Genomic DNA, 15,490 nt, shown 5'->3' on the forward strand with positions numbered 1-15,490 from the left:
AGTTCTATCCCTAACTGGAGTATTGCTTCACTTAGAAAACTGAGTTCTATCCCTAACTGGAGTATTGCTTCACTTAGAAAACTGAGTTCTATCCCTAACTGGAGTATTGCTTCACTTAGAAAACTGAAGACTCTCTGACCTCAACCACATACTACTAACCCTTCTGGTACAGTCTTCCTACACAATTCCCACCGTCTGTATTACCCTCTGACTTAACATTTTACTATTTTTTACAGTCCAAATTATGTTACGGCCGGTTTTCTCTTAATGGAATATTTAAATTTTTAATTGTTGGAGATATGTTACAAGATTCTCTTTATAAATAAGTTTTACACATGCACAAGATGGATGGTTTCTGTTTTGGCTTCAACATTGGCTATTTTTATTTTTGGGATACGAGAAAACATTTTGAAAAAATGGCCCCCATATTTAAAGAAAACCTAGACATGTATCAACCTAAGGTCCAGTTCCTGGACCATGTTCCTGATATGTTGTTAATAATGCTGTCAAATCAATCATTACTAAATTCAACATTTATTACATTTGTGTATTATAAGTATCCCCCCCCCCCTCTCTCCGGAGTTCCAAAACTATCTCAAGCTCTCAATTGTATTAACTAACACTACAGCAGTACTAGGATAAATATACTATGAAATAGATTTTACCGAGCATCTTCTCTAGCGAAGAACCGAATCCTGTGGTATTAAAGGACACGCTTTTATCTAGAGGACTGTTCAGTAATCAGTACCATTCATTAGAACAGGTTCTCTCTCGCTCGTTATTCAAGGATGCTTTACGGTAATTAAAATTCTCAGCAACCCACAGGCCGTCAGCCAGCCTTTTAAAACCTCTTCAACCGGTGGCCGGCAGAACGAGGAGATTAACCAGTGCCAGGAATGATGAGATTGCTGAATTGATGAGTGGTAGAGTCCAGCTTGTTCATCGTCTCCTTTGAGGATAATGAAACACATGGAGGAGAAAGGGGGTCAGCGCACACAAGAACAATCTGAGGCACCAGATAGGTGGATCAGGAACAAGTCAAGATACCAGCTGCAGAATAAGCTATTAAAGGAATACCTTCGTTCAACTAGCAATTAGGCAGAACTGTCTACTACAGATATTTTCATAATATCTGTAATATCCTGAATCAATTAGGCAACCAGGTATAAATGCTAAGGGCAGCAGAGCAACATTACATAGTGAACATTCAAAGGGAAGCGCTAAACCTACATAGGGAACAGACTTGAGAGATAGGAATTAGATTCAGGGAGAAGCGCTAAGCTCGTTGGGGTCATATACCCCCTGGGGAAGAGGGAGGCATTCAGGTTCGATCCAAGGAAGGAGAGCACAGGTGAAATTCCTTCGAGGTTCCCCTCACCGGCATCGATGAACCTCCCTCGAACAGGATACGGAAATTTATAGCATAATTTAATAGGCTAACTAATGCCAAGACAATCTTAACAGCGGCTAATACTTAATATTTGTTCATTTATAATTAAAATTTGTTCAGTTAAAAGATAATGATTTAATTATACGTTTATGTACAAGAGTTTAAAGTGATTTTAGATTTTTGACCATTCTTAAAAGCAAGGAAAATTCTAAACCATTTCAAATTGGAAAAAAAATGAGATTTGTTAGATTATTCGTAGGCGAGAACAGTGATTAAATGAAGTGCAAAACGACTGTAAAACAAATTATATGAATGCATTTTCACAGAGGATATCGGGCGTTTAAATTTGAAAGTGAAGAGAAAATAAAAATTAAGAAAAAAAAAAAAAGAAAAATATGCACTAAGAATTACAGTATTACTAGTCAGCATAACTCAAGTTATATTTGTTAAGCAACACGGACCTCTATAAATATTGATAAGGTTATACATAACAGGTGTGGAGAGTATACCAAGTGGTACTGAGGAGCACCCGCCATAGTGTGTTGTCGGAGGGGGGGGGGGTATTTTCTTTGACCTGAGGAAAAAAAATACTAATTTGAAACATTTTCCACTTCACTTGCACACATTCAATATTATCAATACGAGCACTGAGCTACACAACGCTTAAGTTCCTTTAGGTGACTGACTTAAGGAGCTACATTAGGCTATGCAAGATTCGTCAGGAAAGTGTTTCTTGACGCGGGTCTTGGTTAAATGACCCCCCAATGAAAAGCAGAGGTGCCACTAGCACGGTAAGAGACAACACAGTAAGTGTCGGGGGCTCAAGACTGTTCAACTGCCTCCCAGCATACATAAGGGGGATTACCAACAGACCCCCTGGCTGTCTTCAAGGAGTTGGACAGGCTCCTAAAGTCAGTACCTGACCAGCCGGGTTGTGGTTCGTACGTTGGATTACGTGCGGCCAGAATTAACAGCCTGGTTGATTAGGCCCTGATCCACCATGAGGCCTGGTCACAGACTGAACCGCGGGGGCGTTCACCCCCGGAACTCTCTCCAGGTATACACCACTGGAGTTATTGGTCATCTGACCGAAGCCTTCCCTCGGCTTACCTTTGCACCCCTTTAAAAATATAAGGCTATATCTTAAGCTCATTTAGAGAAGGTCCTTAATAAAAAATACTGTAAAGCCAACAAGTTTTATAACCATATATAAACGTCTTATTAAACCTGTGCACATTATTATATTATAATCATGGTGAAATGCTAAACCCGTAGGATTATACAGCGCCTGTGGAAGGGGGGATGGAAGTTATTCAGGCTTAATTCAGGGAATTGGAGCTGACATCCAATTCCCTAGATCAAGAGCCCCTCACCAGCGTCAAGGAACCTCCCTTGAGGGGAAACCTGTGCACAAATATTCCTTTCATACAACATTTAACGTAATTTTTGGTACCAACTGATAATTATCATAAGCAATTAAGAAACTAAGATTTTTAAATAAATCTTGTTTGACTGGTCCAGGACCTTAGAGTGGAACCACACATCCACTGGTGTGATCTGCGTGCTCTCACCCGCACGTTTATCTTCATTAAGATGAATACATTAAGTGTGAGGAGTTGCAGAAAGTGTGAAAAGCGAGCTGACTCGCAAGTGGTGTCGGTAGAGAGGTGAAGCCTGAAATCTGATCCTCTTTCACAATTCTGTTGGAACCTACGTGATTAAGAGATTACTACAGAGGCAAACAGTGGGTTCAGGTACTACTTGGAGGGTATTCTGGGGATCAACGCCCCTTGCGCCCCGGTCCACGACCAGGCCTCCAGGTGGATTAGGGCCTGATCAACGAGGCTGTTACTGCTGGCCGCACACAGTCCAACGTACGAATCACAGCCCGGCTGATCCGGCACCGACTTTAGGAACCAATATATGCATAGCTAAGTTATAGTAGCAATGAACTATTTACAAAGTGGATCACTTTGTAAATAGTTCATTGCTATAACTTAGGTATCCATACATTGGTTCCTAGTGTCTGGACTCATTGTTTACCTCTATAGTAATCTCTTAACTGCCGTCCATAAGATGCATGAGATACACAAAGTGATCCAAGAAAACCACTGTTGATCCTTCTCTTTTTCTCGCTTCTCCATATTATCTGCCTGGCTGGCTGCCCTTCCCAGGATGTATACACCGAGAGGTGTACACCTCTCATCGTAGATACATGGTTTACCTTAATTCCTATTTCAGGGAATATAATATTCTTGACTAGTGGTGAACAGGCTACAAGCAGTATTAATGACCCACGTTTAACAGATAGGCTTTAAACTCCATTAATCTTCATCACCCCCTCACCCAGCAGTCGTCACACAGACGCCTTGACGGCTTCAGTTACACGCTAGCTAACACCTTCACTTGTGGTCTAATACTTTACAAAATATTACTCGTCCCGCTGATGTACTGTCCGTCCTCGCCTCCCTGTGTGGCGCCTTGTAACCTTCCTGACTCCCTACCCTGGAAGGGTAAGGTGGTTGATGCATCTATGTGGCGCCTGATAATTTCGCTGACTCCCTTTCGGGGGGGATACCTATGCAGCACTTTGTAACCTTTCTGACTACTTATCTCAGGGACATTATATGCTACCTTGTAACCTTTCCGACCCTCTACTCGAGAGTAACACCTTGGCCTCCTTACCCAAGGTGTTATTTTGATAATTATTACGAGCTCTTTTGAAGAGAGTGTTGCTATTGTTTTCATTAGAACTACATATATACAATAAATAAACATTAAAAACAAGCTGTAAACCCGTGTGGGGACAGAGGTCCAATACAAGTCAGTAGCACATAGTCAACATCTGCAAGAAAACGCCACCAGTACAAGTGTTCTAAATCTAATTATATCCGAGGAGGTGCCTTGGGAATGGGAGGCAATCACGTTTGATCCAAGAAAGGGAAGCTCCAATTCTCTATCAAGTCCTTCAATATCCAAGCACCCCCCCCCCCTCCCTGGCAAGACCTAACACCATTAAAATTAGAAATGCAACTTTTTGACATACTGGACAGAGCTATACTTCAAGTATCAATAAAACCTGCTAAGAAATGCAAAAGATGTTCGGAAAACAAGGTGCAATATTTGAGAATCTGACCTATAAAAGTTATGCAGCACACTTGTCAAAAAAATATCGTCGTATACTAGTAAGATAAATCCACCCATCTCAAAAAAAAAAAAAAAAAAAAAACTCGTGCACAAAAAAATCGGAAGCTAAAATAACCTGAATCAATACATAAATATTAAGTTAAAAAATTTCCCGAAGTCTCTACTGGTATGCCGGTAATTAATACAAAACTTTTGTAATAATGGCGAAGCGTTTTTCCAAGTAAAATGTTTTATCAGCTGCATACCTCAAGTTTACAGAGGGGCAGGAGTACCTGCGAGTACGTAACTTTAGTACGTGTACTCTATTCTCAATTTACAGAATCATTTCTAGTGACCTGTTGAAAACAGGATCAAAAGCCCAAAACCTGTAGACCTCTTGCATAACTTTTTTTTTTACTATTCTATAGGGTCCACAGGGCCTGCCACTTTCACAGAATGTATCAATGTAAGTGGTCCATGAAACAGCAAGAGCAAAAGTGTGCTATAGAGGGAAGTAGCCTTCGAGTATGCATCCGTCCGTTCATTACCTGGGACCCAGACTTGTCCAGGGCACCAACATGACTTCACACCATAGTGCAGAGCATGTACAGATGTTCATAACCGTAATTTTTAAAGGGATGGACCGGTAAGCCAGCGGAAGGCCTCTGTCAGATGACCAAAAGCTCCACTGGAGGGTCATCCTGTGACTAAGACCCACGTCAGGACACGCATGTCCTGTTTCCTGACGAACCTTACCTAACAAATGTTCAATTCCAAACGAGTGTGGTTGGAAAAACAGATCGAACGTAAGTCTCTTCCTCTGGGATGGACAATGATATATTGTATACCAAATTCCTGGACTGCTTAACATAACCACAGGCAGATATGCAAAGACTTGCCGTATACACTGACAGATACACAACTCGAGAAAACCTCATCACTCACTGACGAAGACTGGAGAAAATTTGACTGCTTCTTGAAAGGCAAAAGAATGACAGGTTCACAATGGAAGACAACAAAGTTAACATTCCTGAACAAGTGTTATGCCGCGTCTGCTGACAATGCGTGTTATTGTTCCCTTCATTCAACAAGTTGATGTAATACGCTGACATTTGTTAAGAGGAATTTTGCTATATTTGTAAGCAGAAGATAAGAAGGGTATGGCAACATGTCAAGTGGCCCCTACTAGGCAGGTACTTTTCAAACTCAATACTCCGGAAATTAAATCAGTGGAAATTATAACTCGATAAATCCAGCATATAAAAAACTATACACAGTGAATGTATGAAAATCAGGGGAATTCAAAAAAGGCAAATTTCTTGTGTATCGCGTCCCAAAACACATCAATAACCTATCAGATCCACCTCCTTAATAGGCTGTGCTTCACTTTAAGCCTCAAACTAAATCACCATGTACGGCTCAACATGCCTAACATTAGATGTGAGCAGAAAATTAAAATTATCTGGACTAGACAAAAGGTGTGTGGAGTTTAAGTTCCACTCTCTACAAACGACTGAAGAATCTCGGTTTCTTCAATTAACATCCGCGTGACATCACACATTATCCTAGTTCATCCCAGGCACACGGACGGAAAATTTTAAGATGGTCATTCAAGCAAATAATAAGAGAAAGTAATACCACTACTGAGTGGCCCCGTACTAACAGCTGACCGACATGACTCGCTAAAACTTAACAAAATGAGAAACAAATCACGGAAGTGACTTTTAGAAGAGTCTTGTCATGGGTTCAAACTCCATCCCATAATGATAGATATATCTATTAAAAAATAAATATAGTAAAAGTAATTTAAAGTACAAATTCCGTTTCAATTTTGGGTAATTTAAAGGGATAATTATAAATTGTGTTGTTCTGGGTCAAGAATTTTTTTTTAATGATACTGATACCACTGACCTCGTAAACCAATTCAATTCAGCCAGAACAGCGGGACTATTATAAAGACTCGTCGAATCATGGTAACAATGACATGGAAAAAATTCAGAACATTTGTCACTTTGGAATATAAAATATTTATAGAATTAGATTTATCTCCGTGAAAATATTTAAACAGCCACAATTCAACAAAATATTACATTCAAATAGTTCTTATAACCAACAAATACAATATTAACAAGTTTAATTAAAAAAAATCCAATTTTAGATTTGGATAACGCTAATTTTTACCATAACCTTCAACCTCATCGGATGAGAAGAAATTGGTAATGCAAGAAATCAGCCGTGTTGTGACTGTTAATGTATTATGTATTTTCTAACGTCATGGGAATTTGTCATTTTAATGATTATGTGCTAACATATCTGACTTAAATTTAAGACATCTCTCAATCGAAGTCTCATGAGTGCAAAACTCAGGGCTTTATCTTCGTATGAAAGATTCCGTATACAGTGCATTAATTTTAACATCTTTTCTGAACGTTCTCTAATGTATTTATATCCATTCCTGTAGTATGGAGACCAGAAGTGCACCGCATAATCTACGATAAACCCATCCCCCATGACAGTTTACACTCGCACACACTTGGATGATCCACATAAAACTGAAGTATAGAGTAATATATACAAAACTCTTGCTTTAGATCTCTCCTCACATTATGTCCACACACTCGTCTGTGCTAATACCAGAGCTAGTGTTGCTACAACCCACCGCATTATACTCAGGAGTAAGAGTTAAACCCGTACGTGTCAGAGAACAAGTGAACCAGGCTTGATCCGAGATGGGAATGTAGTTCTAATTCCCTGGATCAAGAGCCCTTCAGCATCAAGGAGCTCCCTTATTAAGGGAATGGTAACAACTAAGCACTACTGTGCAGCTCTGTACTGACATCTCAGTGATTCCTGTTAATCCTGCTGACAAGTCTCCTCACATGATCTTGTAACTTATCTGTTGATGGGACGATGTTACCAACGAGGCTTTGCAGTAAGTGACTTTCAGAAGCCTAAGTTGAATCTACATAACGCTAATATATGCCTAAAACGTATGCGTCCTCAGAACCATTGCACAAATTTATAATACCCCAGCAAAATTTTAAATTTCCTGACTAAGGATTGCCTCTTCTAAAGAAATGCTTGTAAATCTAGGTCACAAAAGGGCTTGTCACAGGCGATCACATATTTTATTAATATTAGAAATACATGAGTAAACGAAGTAAAAGTCTCACATTTTCGCTGAATACGACAATGAACTCTGGTAAATACTGGCTACTCTACCATGTGATAATTTGACCCACGATAATAATCAATAATCTTAAATACTAACTCAAAGAACTGTAAATACAACTATTGTACAAGATGTCCAAGGAACAGTTATTACCGACTGAGAAATTAGATCAAATATAAATGATCACAAATGGACAACAAGACTGCCCATGATATAATTAGAGGCCGTCCATGCCAAATAAGTTTACTGGCTTGTCTTTACGACATGTGAGGATGTAGACTATGGTAAAGAATGTGATCTACCTAGATTTAAAGGCTTTCAATAGCCCTACACAGAAGATTTAAGAAATTTGCAGAACATGGGGGGAGGAGAAACAAAAGGGAAAATTCTCATGGCTCAAGGATTACAAACAGGCAGAAGTGTTTGCACATACGGAGTGAAAACAGAATAGGATAGTAAATTTTCATTCCAAGAGGATTATTTTTGGGCCCTTGATTTCAAAATCTACATTAATGACTCTGATGAAGGAATGAATCACGTCGATTTGCTGATACAAAGAAGCAGGCAAATTAAGAGAAAAACATAACTGCAGACTGATTTGTTCTAACGTAGTCTAAAAAGTGGTAGATATAGCGTAATGTGGAAATGTACAGTCTTGATCCTCAGGAATAAAAACAAACAGTTTTAAACTAAACACAGAGCTATTAACATACGTAAAATAAGATGTGGGAATTAGGGTGAGCAGAAATCTGAGGCCATAATAGCAGTACCCATGGGTCTGTTTCTCCACACATTTACTAAGACTTTTAGGATTGTCTTATGCGGTTCTGGTCTTCATATTGGAGAATGTAAATAACACACTGGAGAATGTAAATAACACACTGGAGAATCCAAGAGAAGGATGACAAAAGTAATCCACTGTACATGGACTCTCTATTACGAAGATAGTCTGAAGACCTGAACCTTCACTCCTCTAAGACGTAGAATGAGGGTAGATATGAAAGGTAAAGTTTAAATCAGATATAAATAAAAACCTAACTAGGGTGCTGAAGATATATAACCAAGAAAACTGGTCAATGGATTAAGGTTAAATGTAGATTAAGACAAAGGTACTAGTAATGGTTTAGAAATAGTTGCAAACAAAAGGAACAATTTGATAAGGAGCTCTGAGATTAATAACAGTACAGTCAGAGCTAAGCGCTAAACCCACGAGGATCATACAGTTCTTGAGGTTATAAACGAAAGCCTTTGGAAGCAAGTTAGTGGAAAAGAATACTGTGCCTAACAATATGACCGGATCGGTCATATAAATCATAGGAAAGTACGATTTTATACCAGTGTAACTTATACTGTCAAAATTTTGAATGCATGAACTTTAATATTCTCAAGCCGATTAAACAGGGTATTTAGTATCTGAATGGAAATCAGTATCACTATTTAATAAAATTGGGACTTAGGACAATAACAGGCACCTTGTTATCTAGACTATAATATACCAGGGATGAAAAAACATTAGAAGATCAGAAGCATTTTCCAGTTATGGCATTGGATTCCAACGATTCCATTTTTTAACTATTTCAATATACTTGCTAGCACAAAATACAGTAAAATGGGTACTATCCGATCCGTAAGACGCATCAGTCATTAAATATTGAAGCTATTCGGAAGAAAATTAATATTTAACGTTAATTTATGCGGTAGTCGAGGTACGAGGCGCCTTTTTTTTTTTAACGTTTCAAGCCAAGGAGAGGAGACTAGAAGAATATGTTGGTTATAATTATGGAGGGGCAAGCCAGTGGAAGGCCTCGGTCAGATGACCAAAAGCTCCAACGGTGGGTCATCATCTAAGACCCGCATTAGGACTCGTAATATTCACTTAATGGGTTGAGCAACTCTGGTCATAGGACACCTGCCCATGCTAAAAGTTGCAAAACTCTTATACCTTAGTTACAGTAAACCAGCCTTGAACGAAAAAAAATATAGGCTAGAAGAAAAATAACCAGGCGAGTACTTAAATACTTCTGGGAAGCCTAAAGCAAATTCATCATTTATACACTCAGCAGTTCATAAAACCTTGTATTCTTGAATTTTTTAAATAATTTAGGGTTTTGAAATTAATAGCACCATGCCTGTTATTAGTTAAAACTACATATTAGGGTAAATATAATTCCTGGATGAGTGTGTACAAGACAGTGATGTAGCTGGATTTTAGTAATAATTTCTGTGCTGGTTTGGTAATAGAGTTGTGGATGAGTGGAACAAACTCCCAAGTACCGTTATAGAGGCCAGAACGTTGTGTAGCTTTAAAAATAGGTTGGATAAATACATGAGTAGATGTGGGTGGGTGTGAGTTAGACCTGATAGCTTGTGCTACCAGGTCGGTTGCCGTGTTCCTCCCTTAAGTCAATGTGACCTGACCTGACTAGGTTGGGTGCATTGGCTTAAGCCGGTAGGAGACTTGGACCTGCCTCGCATGGGCCAGTAGGCCTTCTGCAGTGTTCCTTCGTTCTTATGTTCTTATGTTCTTACACAAACACACAGTCATTAACACAACACGATAATTACACGCATAAACACAGTCATTAACACGACATAAATTAGTCAGAAATGCATAGCATGCTAGTGCCTTTGTGCTTAACTATTTTATATCATGTAAACTCCATTTTGTATATTGCACAAAGAAATAAAGTTTTTTTTAAAACAAAGTCCGTATGTAAATATTCCGACCCCCCCAAACGCGCAAGAAAAACCATTCCAACCCCCCCCCACACGCGCAAGAAAAACCATTCCAACCCCCCCCCCACACGCGCAAGAAAAACCATTCCAACCCCCCCCCCACACGCGCAAGAAAAACCATGCCAACCCCCCCAAACGCGCAAGAAAAACCATTCCAATCCCCCCCCACCCGCGCAAGAAAAAACATTCCACCCCCCCCCCACACGCGCAAGAAAAACCATTCCAACCCCCCCCACGCGCAAGAAAAACCATTCCAACCCCCCCCACACGCGCAAGAAAAACCATTCCAACCCCCCACACGCACAAGAAAAACCATTCCAACCCTCCCCACACGCGCAAGAAAAAACATTCCAACCCCCCACACGCACAAGAAAAACCATTCCAACCCCCTACACGCGCAAGAAAAACCATTCCAACCCCCACACGTAAGAAAAAACCATTCCAACCCCCACACACAAGACAAACCATTCCAACCCCCCACACGCGCAAGAAAAACCATTCCAACCCCCCAAACGCGCAAGAAAAACCATTCCAAACCCCCCACACGCGCAAGAAAAGCCATTCCAACCCCCCACACGCAAGGAAAAACCATTCCAACCCCCCACACGCGCAAGAAAAACCATTCCAACCCCCCACACGCGCAAGAAAAGCCATTCCAACCCCCTACACGCAAGAAAAAACCATTCCAACCCCCACACACAAGAAAAACCATTCCAACCCCCCACACGCGCAAGAAAAACCATTCCAACCCCCCACACGCACAAGAAAAACCATTCCAACCCCCACACGCGCAAGAAAAACCATTCCAACCCCCCAACACGCGCAAGAAAAACCATTCCAACCCCCCCACACACAAGAAAAACCATATATAATACACACACACACACACACATTATATATATATATATATATATATATATATATATATATATATATATATATATATATATATGCATGCAAAATACACAAAACTATAGTGTAAATTAATTTATAGCTCAGAGCTCACTAACAGGAAGACACTAGTCAACTACAACCATCAATAATTGTGATAGTCTCCTTCTGGTTTAAATTTTACATCATAGAAGGGCAAAAAACAGCCTATTTAATCCTAGTGGATCAATATAGGTCTACACTGTCTTGCAATGGTAGGTTTTTCAATCCCGAAAAAACAAAATTTCTGTATTCAATATACTTATTTTGAAAGGAAAATGCTTAGAATTAAAAACTGATGAAACACGTAATCAACATTTAATTTTTAAATGTCGCAAATTGGAAAAATCAAATTTGAAAAATCTTCTCGGTACCGACCTGACGAAGATGCAGAAGAGTCCAAAGAAAATCAGTTGGATGATGACGGCTAAATAGCCATGAAGGTGTGAAAATTTCATGATGTGTTATGGTCTCGAGAGTCCCCAACCTGTCTCTTGCCTCGCCCAAGTCCGTGTGTCTCTTCTGAGCTACCTCGAGCCCTCTTCTGCAACTTAAAACCTCTGAAGGGAATACTTTACTACTCCAGAGAGTTTCGTGCGGTTTTCTCCGTTTTGCGATCAATATCTTCAAAAGGTGAACGATAAGAGAATTGCGCACCAGAGGGAAAGGGGGGGGGGGAAGGTAAGACAACTCCCCCCTACACAGCCAATAAGAACGTCTTTCGTCCCATGGCATTGCTCTAGTTATGGGGATGCACTTCCCTGATTGGCTAAGTAGCTGTGATGGGGTAATGGGCGTAATCACTCCCACTGTTTCAACTAATCAAGTTTCACAGCGGGGGAATGTCAGTCCTGCCGAGCAAGCCAATCATATAACACATTTAACATTCTTAGTCTCGTCCAGTACCCTTGCGAGACTTCGAAGACCAAGAGGCCTTCTGACAGTGATTATCTCTAAGCTGCATCGGGAAGAACGGACGAAATTCACTCCAAAACACTAGAAACCCTTTACTCGAATAATATATCATTAAACGATTACAACATAACACAATCATTAAAAATCGGAACATGGTGAAAGTAGGAGTATTTTCGATTAACACTCAGTAGAGGCCTCCATGGCCGAGACCTTGATAGAAGATTGCTGATGTGTTGACCACCCCGGGCACGGACAACCACACACGCACTTCACACACAAAACACAATGTAGCACCAAGTGACTCCGAAAAGAAACATTTAAAAACAAGTCTCGAAAAAAAAAACACATTTAAAACAGGTCTAGTGCAGTGGTGGGGCCGATCACAGGCGGCCCGGCAGAGCATATTCTGAAAGTTGGACACTGCTTAAACACACTGAGGCGCGCACTGCCACAAACTCACTCAGATCTGATTCAGTGACTTCACTCACCCACTCAATCACAGGTTCACTCACTCCAGTAGCACAACAACACTCTTCACAGCTCATGTGCTCGGTAATTTTTTTTAATGCCTAAAACCTATCAGCTGCATCTGGGTCATTAGGAATGTGATTCAGCTGTACACAATCAAGACTAAATTAATCCTGAAAGTAGGAATGAGGAGCATGGACTAATTTAACTATAAGAGAATTTAATAATCTTTATACAGGGTCCAAAGGTACATTTATTAAAACATTCGAAGTGTTGGGTTATATGGGTGTTACTTATGGGTTCAAGGGAATGAACTTACGCTCCCTTTCCCTGGATCGAACCTGATTGCCTCTAATTCCCCAGGTGATATATGACCCCTACGATTTTGTCGTTTCCCCATAAATATAATTATATATTATTTATTTGGATGCCTAAGGGAAGGATGCAACACACATCTAGAGGTCCCCTCTAGGGGGGTTCCTTGATGCTGGTGAGGGGCTCTTGATTTAGGGAACTGGGTCTGTGTTCCAGTTCCCTGAATTAAGCCTGAATACCTTCCATCCCCCCTCACAGGCGCTGCATAATCCTACGGGTTTAACGCTCCCCCATAATAATAATGTAGAGGTAACCTAGCAGAAACCTGGACTGCTGCTCCTGTTCACTTAACCCTATGTGCTTACCATGATGCCAGTGAAGAGCTCTTGATCCAAGGACCCCAATGGCAACAAGTCACTGATTTTTTTGAGTTATCCTAGATTCTCTACACATATGCTGCTATGTATGATAATATAAGTAACTGTTTCTGGTATACCTGACCCCTCAAGGAAGGTTCCTTGATGTTGGTGAGGGGCTCTTGATTTAGGGAATTGGATCTGTGCTCCAGTTCCCCGAATTAAGCCTGAATGCCTTCCACATATCCCCCCCCAGGCGCTGTATAATCCTCCGGGTTTAGCGCTTCCCCTTGATTATAATAATAATAATGGTATACCTGAATAAACTTACTTATAATCTACCTTTCCCTTCATCGGATCACATCTGATTACCACCCACTCTTTCTTATTCCCTAGGCGCTGTTTAACCCATGAATATAATGTGTTCTCACAACCAATCCTCCTAGAAAAGCCTATTAAACACTACCATAACTCATGAAATCGTAATAACACGATTTCGTGAATCATAATGGCGGCTTTGAAAGGGCTTGAGCTCGAGTACAACACAGCCATGCAGTTATGTGATTCGTCCGTAAAAACCTAAATCTGTGGCCACAGTGGCGGCCCATACTAACCTCCCTATGGTGCACAGAAATATACCTAGTTGGGTGAATCTTATCAGAGCCAGCTAGCCCAGTGGTTATTATAATTTACGGCAGCTGACAAAGCGACGGTCACGTAGTACATTACTATGCCGTGCAAATTTCTATATCACTACACCGAGCATTACAAAGCTTTTTGTTATGAATAACCAACACGAGCTTAGCATAAGCTATGAATAAAATAATAATTACACAACTCTGCATAACAATAACATAAGTATACCATCCCTGCTCCTCACTACATCACCCAAGCTCTGTGTATATATACTGATATATCTGTGTATATACACGAAGTTACACACCTCTCAGTGCATATACACTGAGATAAACACAGTTGTGTATAGTATACACTGATATACACAGCTTTCGGTGTATATATACTGAGGTACACACCTCTCGGTGTATATACACACTTGTTAGTGTATAAACAGTGATATACTCCTTGGAAGACACACACATACACCTCTTGGTGTATACAGAAATACACAACTCGGTGTATGTACACTACCGCCTCCTTTTCAACCAGGGTGCCTTAATGCTACCGAAAAGCTCTTGATCCAGGGAAACACAGCTACCCTCCCTCCCTTTCATGGACCAAACCCTGACTGCTTCCCATTCCCCAGGCACTGACTCCTATGGGTTTAGCGCTCCCCTCGAATACATGTCTTCCTATTTTTGCGATTAAGTTTTCTTGACTGGTATACGCCCTTAATAACTCTCATGTAATCTATAGGCTTGAAACGCATATAATCAATCTATTTCATTTCTGCAACATTGCAAGCTCCTGGTGTGTTGATTGCAATACGAAAGGCCTAGAGCTATCATTTAACTCCTCGGTGGTTGTATAAGGTTGCTTACTGCTGTATTGTAGTGCCTCACCCTCCCTATCTCCTCCAACAGTGCCCCGTGGCCTGGTGGCTAAAGCTCTCGCTTAACACGGCGACGGCTCGGGTTCGATTCCCGGCAAGGGTAGAAACATTGGGCGTGTTTCCTTACAACGGTTGTCTATGTTCACCCATCAGTAAAATGGGTACCTGGGTGTTAGTGGACTGGTGTGGGTCGCATCCTGGGTGTTAGTGGACTGGTGTGGGTCGCATCCTGGGACAAAACTGACCTAATTTGCGGGAAATGCTCAGCATAACAAGTGACTTTCTATAATAGAGTAGTAAGTCACTGACATCAGCTATGGTCTATATACCTCGTACATGTACTGGTAGTAAATAAAGATATTACTAACACCCTCCCTTCCCTCCTTCCTGGGGTCAAAACCTCCTTCCACTACCCAACAATTAGCAAATTTGAAAGTCACTCTCACATCTTCAGTTTGTTTACATTCTCGCTTTACCACAGACTTAAATTTTAGGTAAAGGATCCCTTCCTGAGGGATCCCACTTTAATTTTAGAGTTTGTTGTGAATATATGAACAAAACAACAAAACAAT

General features: G+C 40.5%; 1 protein-coding gene across 2 annotated transcripts in view; it reads right to left on the reverse strand.

The window, feature by feature from the left end:
• Rh50 (Rhesus blood group-associated glycoprotein Rh50) overlaps nt 1–11,901 on the reverse strand; it is a 45,257-nt gene extending 33,356 nt beyond the window's left edge. Inside the window, exon 1 of one of the 2 annotated variants that reach the window (XR_008407507.2) lies at nt 11,733–11,900. Coding sequence is in view for 1 of the 2 variants with exons in the window: in XM_053780879.2 (XP_053636854.1) it covers nt 11,733–11,812 (80 nt within the window). In the remaining variant the exon portion in view is untranslated. Of the gene's footprint in view, nt 1–11,732 lie in introns of both variants that reach the window. The other variant, XM_053780879.2, reaches the window with a different exon arrangement.
• Between the last annotated feature and the right edge of the window lie 3,589 nt (nt 11,902–15,490).

This window comes from Cherax quadricarinatus, chromosome 75 (assembly GCF_038502225.1).
Source record: "Cherax quadricarinatus isolate ZL_2023a chromosome 75, ASM3850222v1, whole genome shotgun sequence".
NCBI lineage: Eukaryota > Metazoa > Arthropoda > Malacostraca > Decapoda > Parastacidae > Cherax > Cherax quadricarinatus.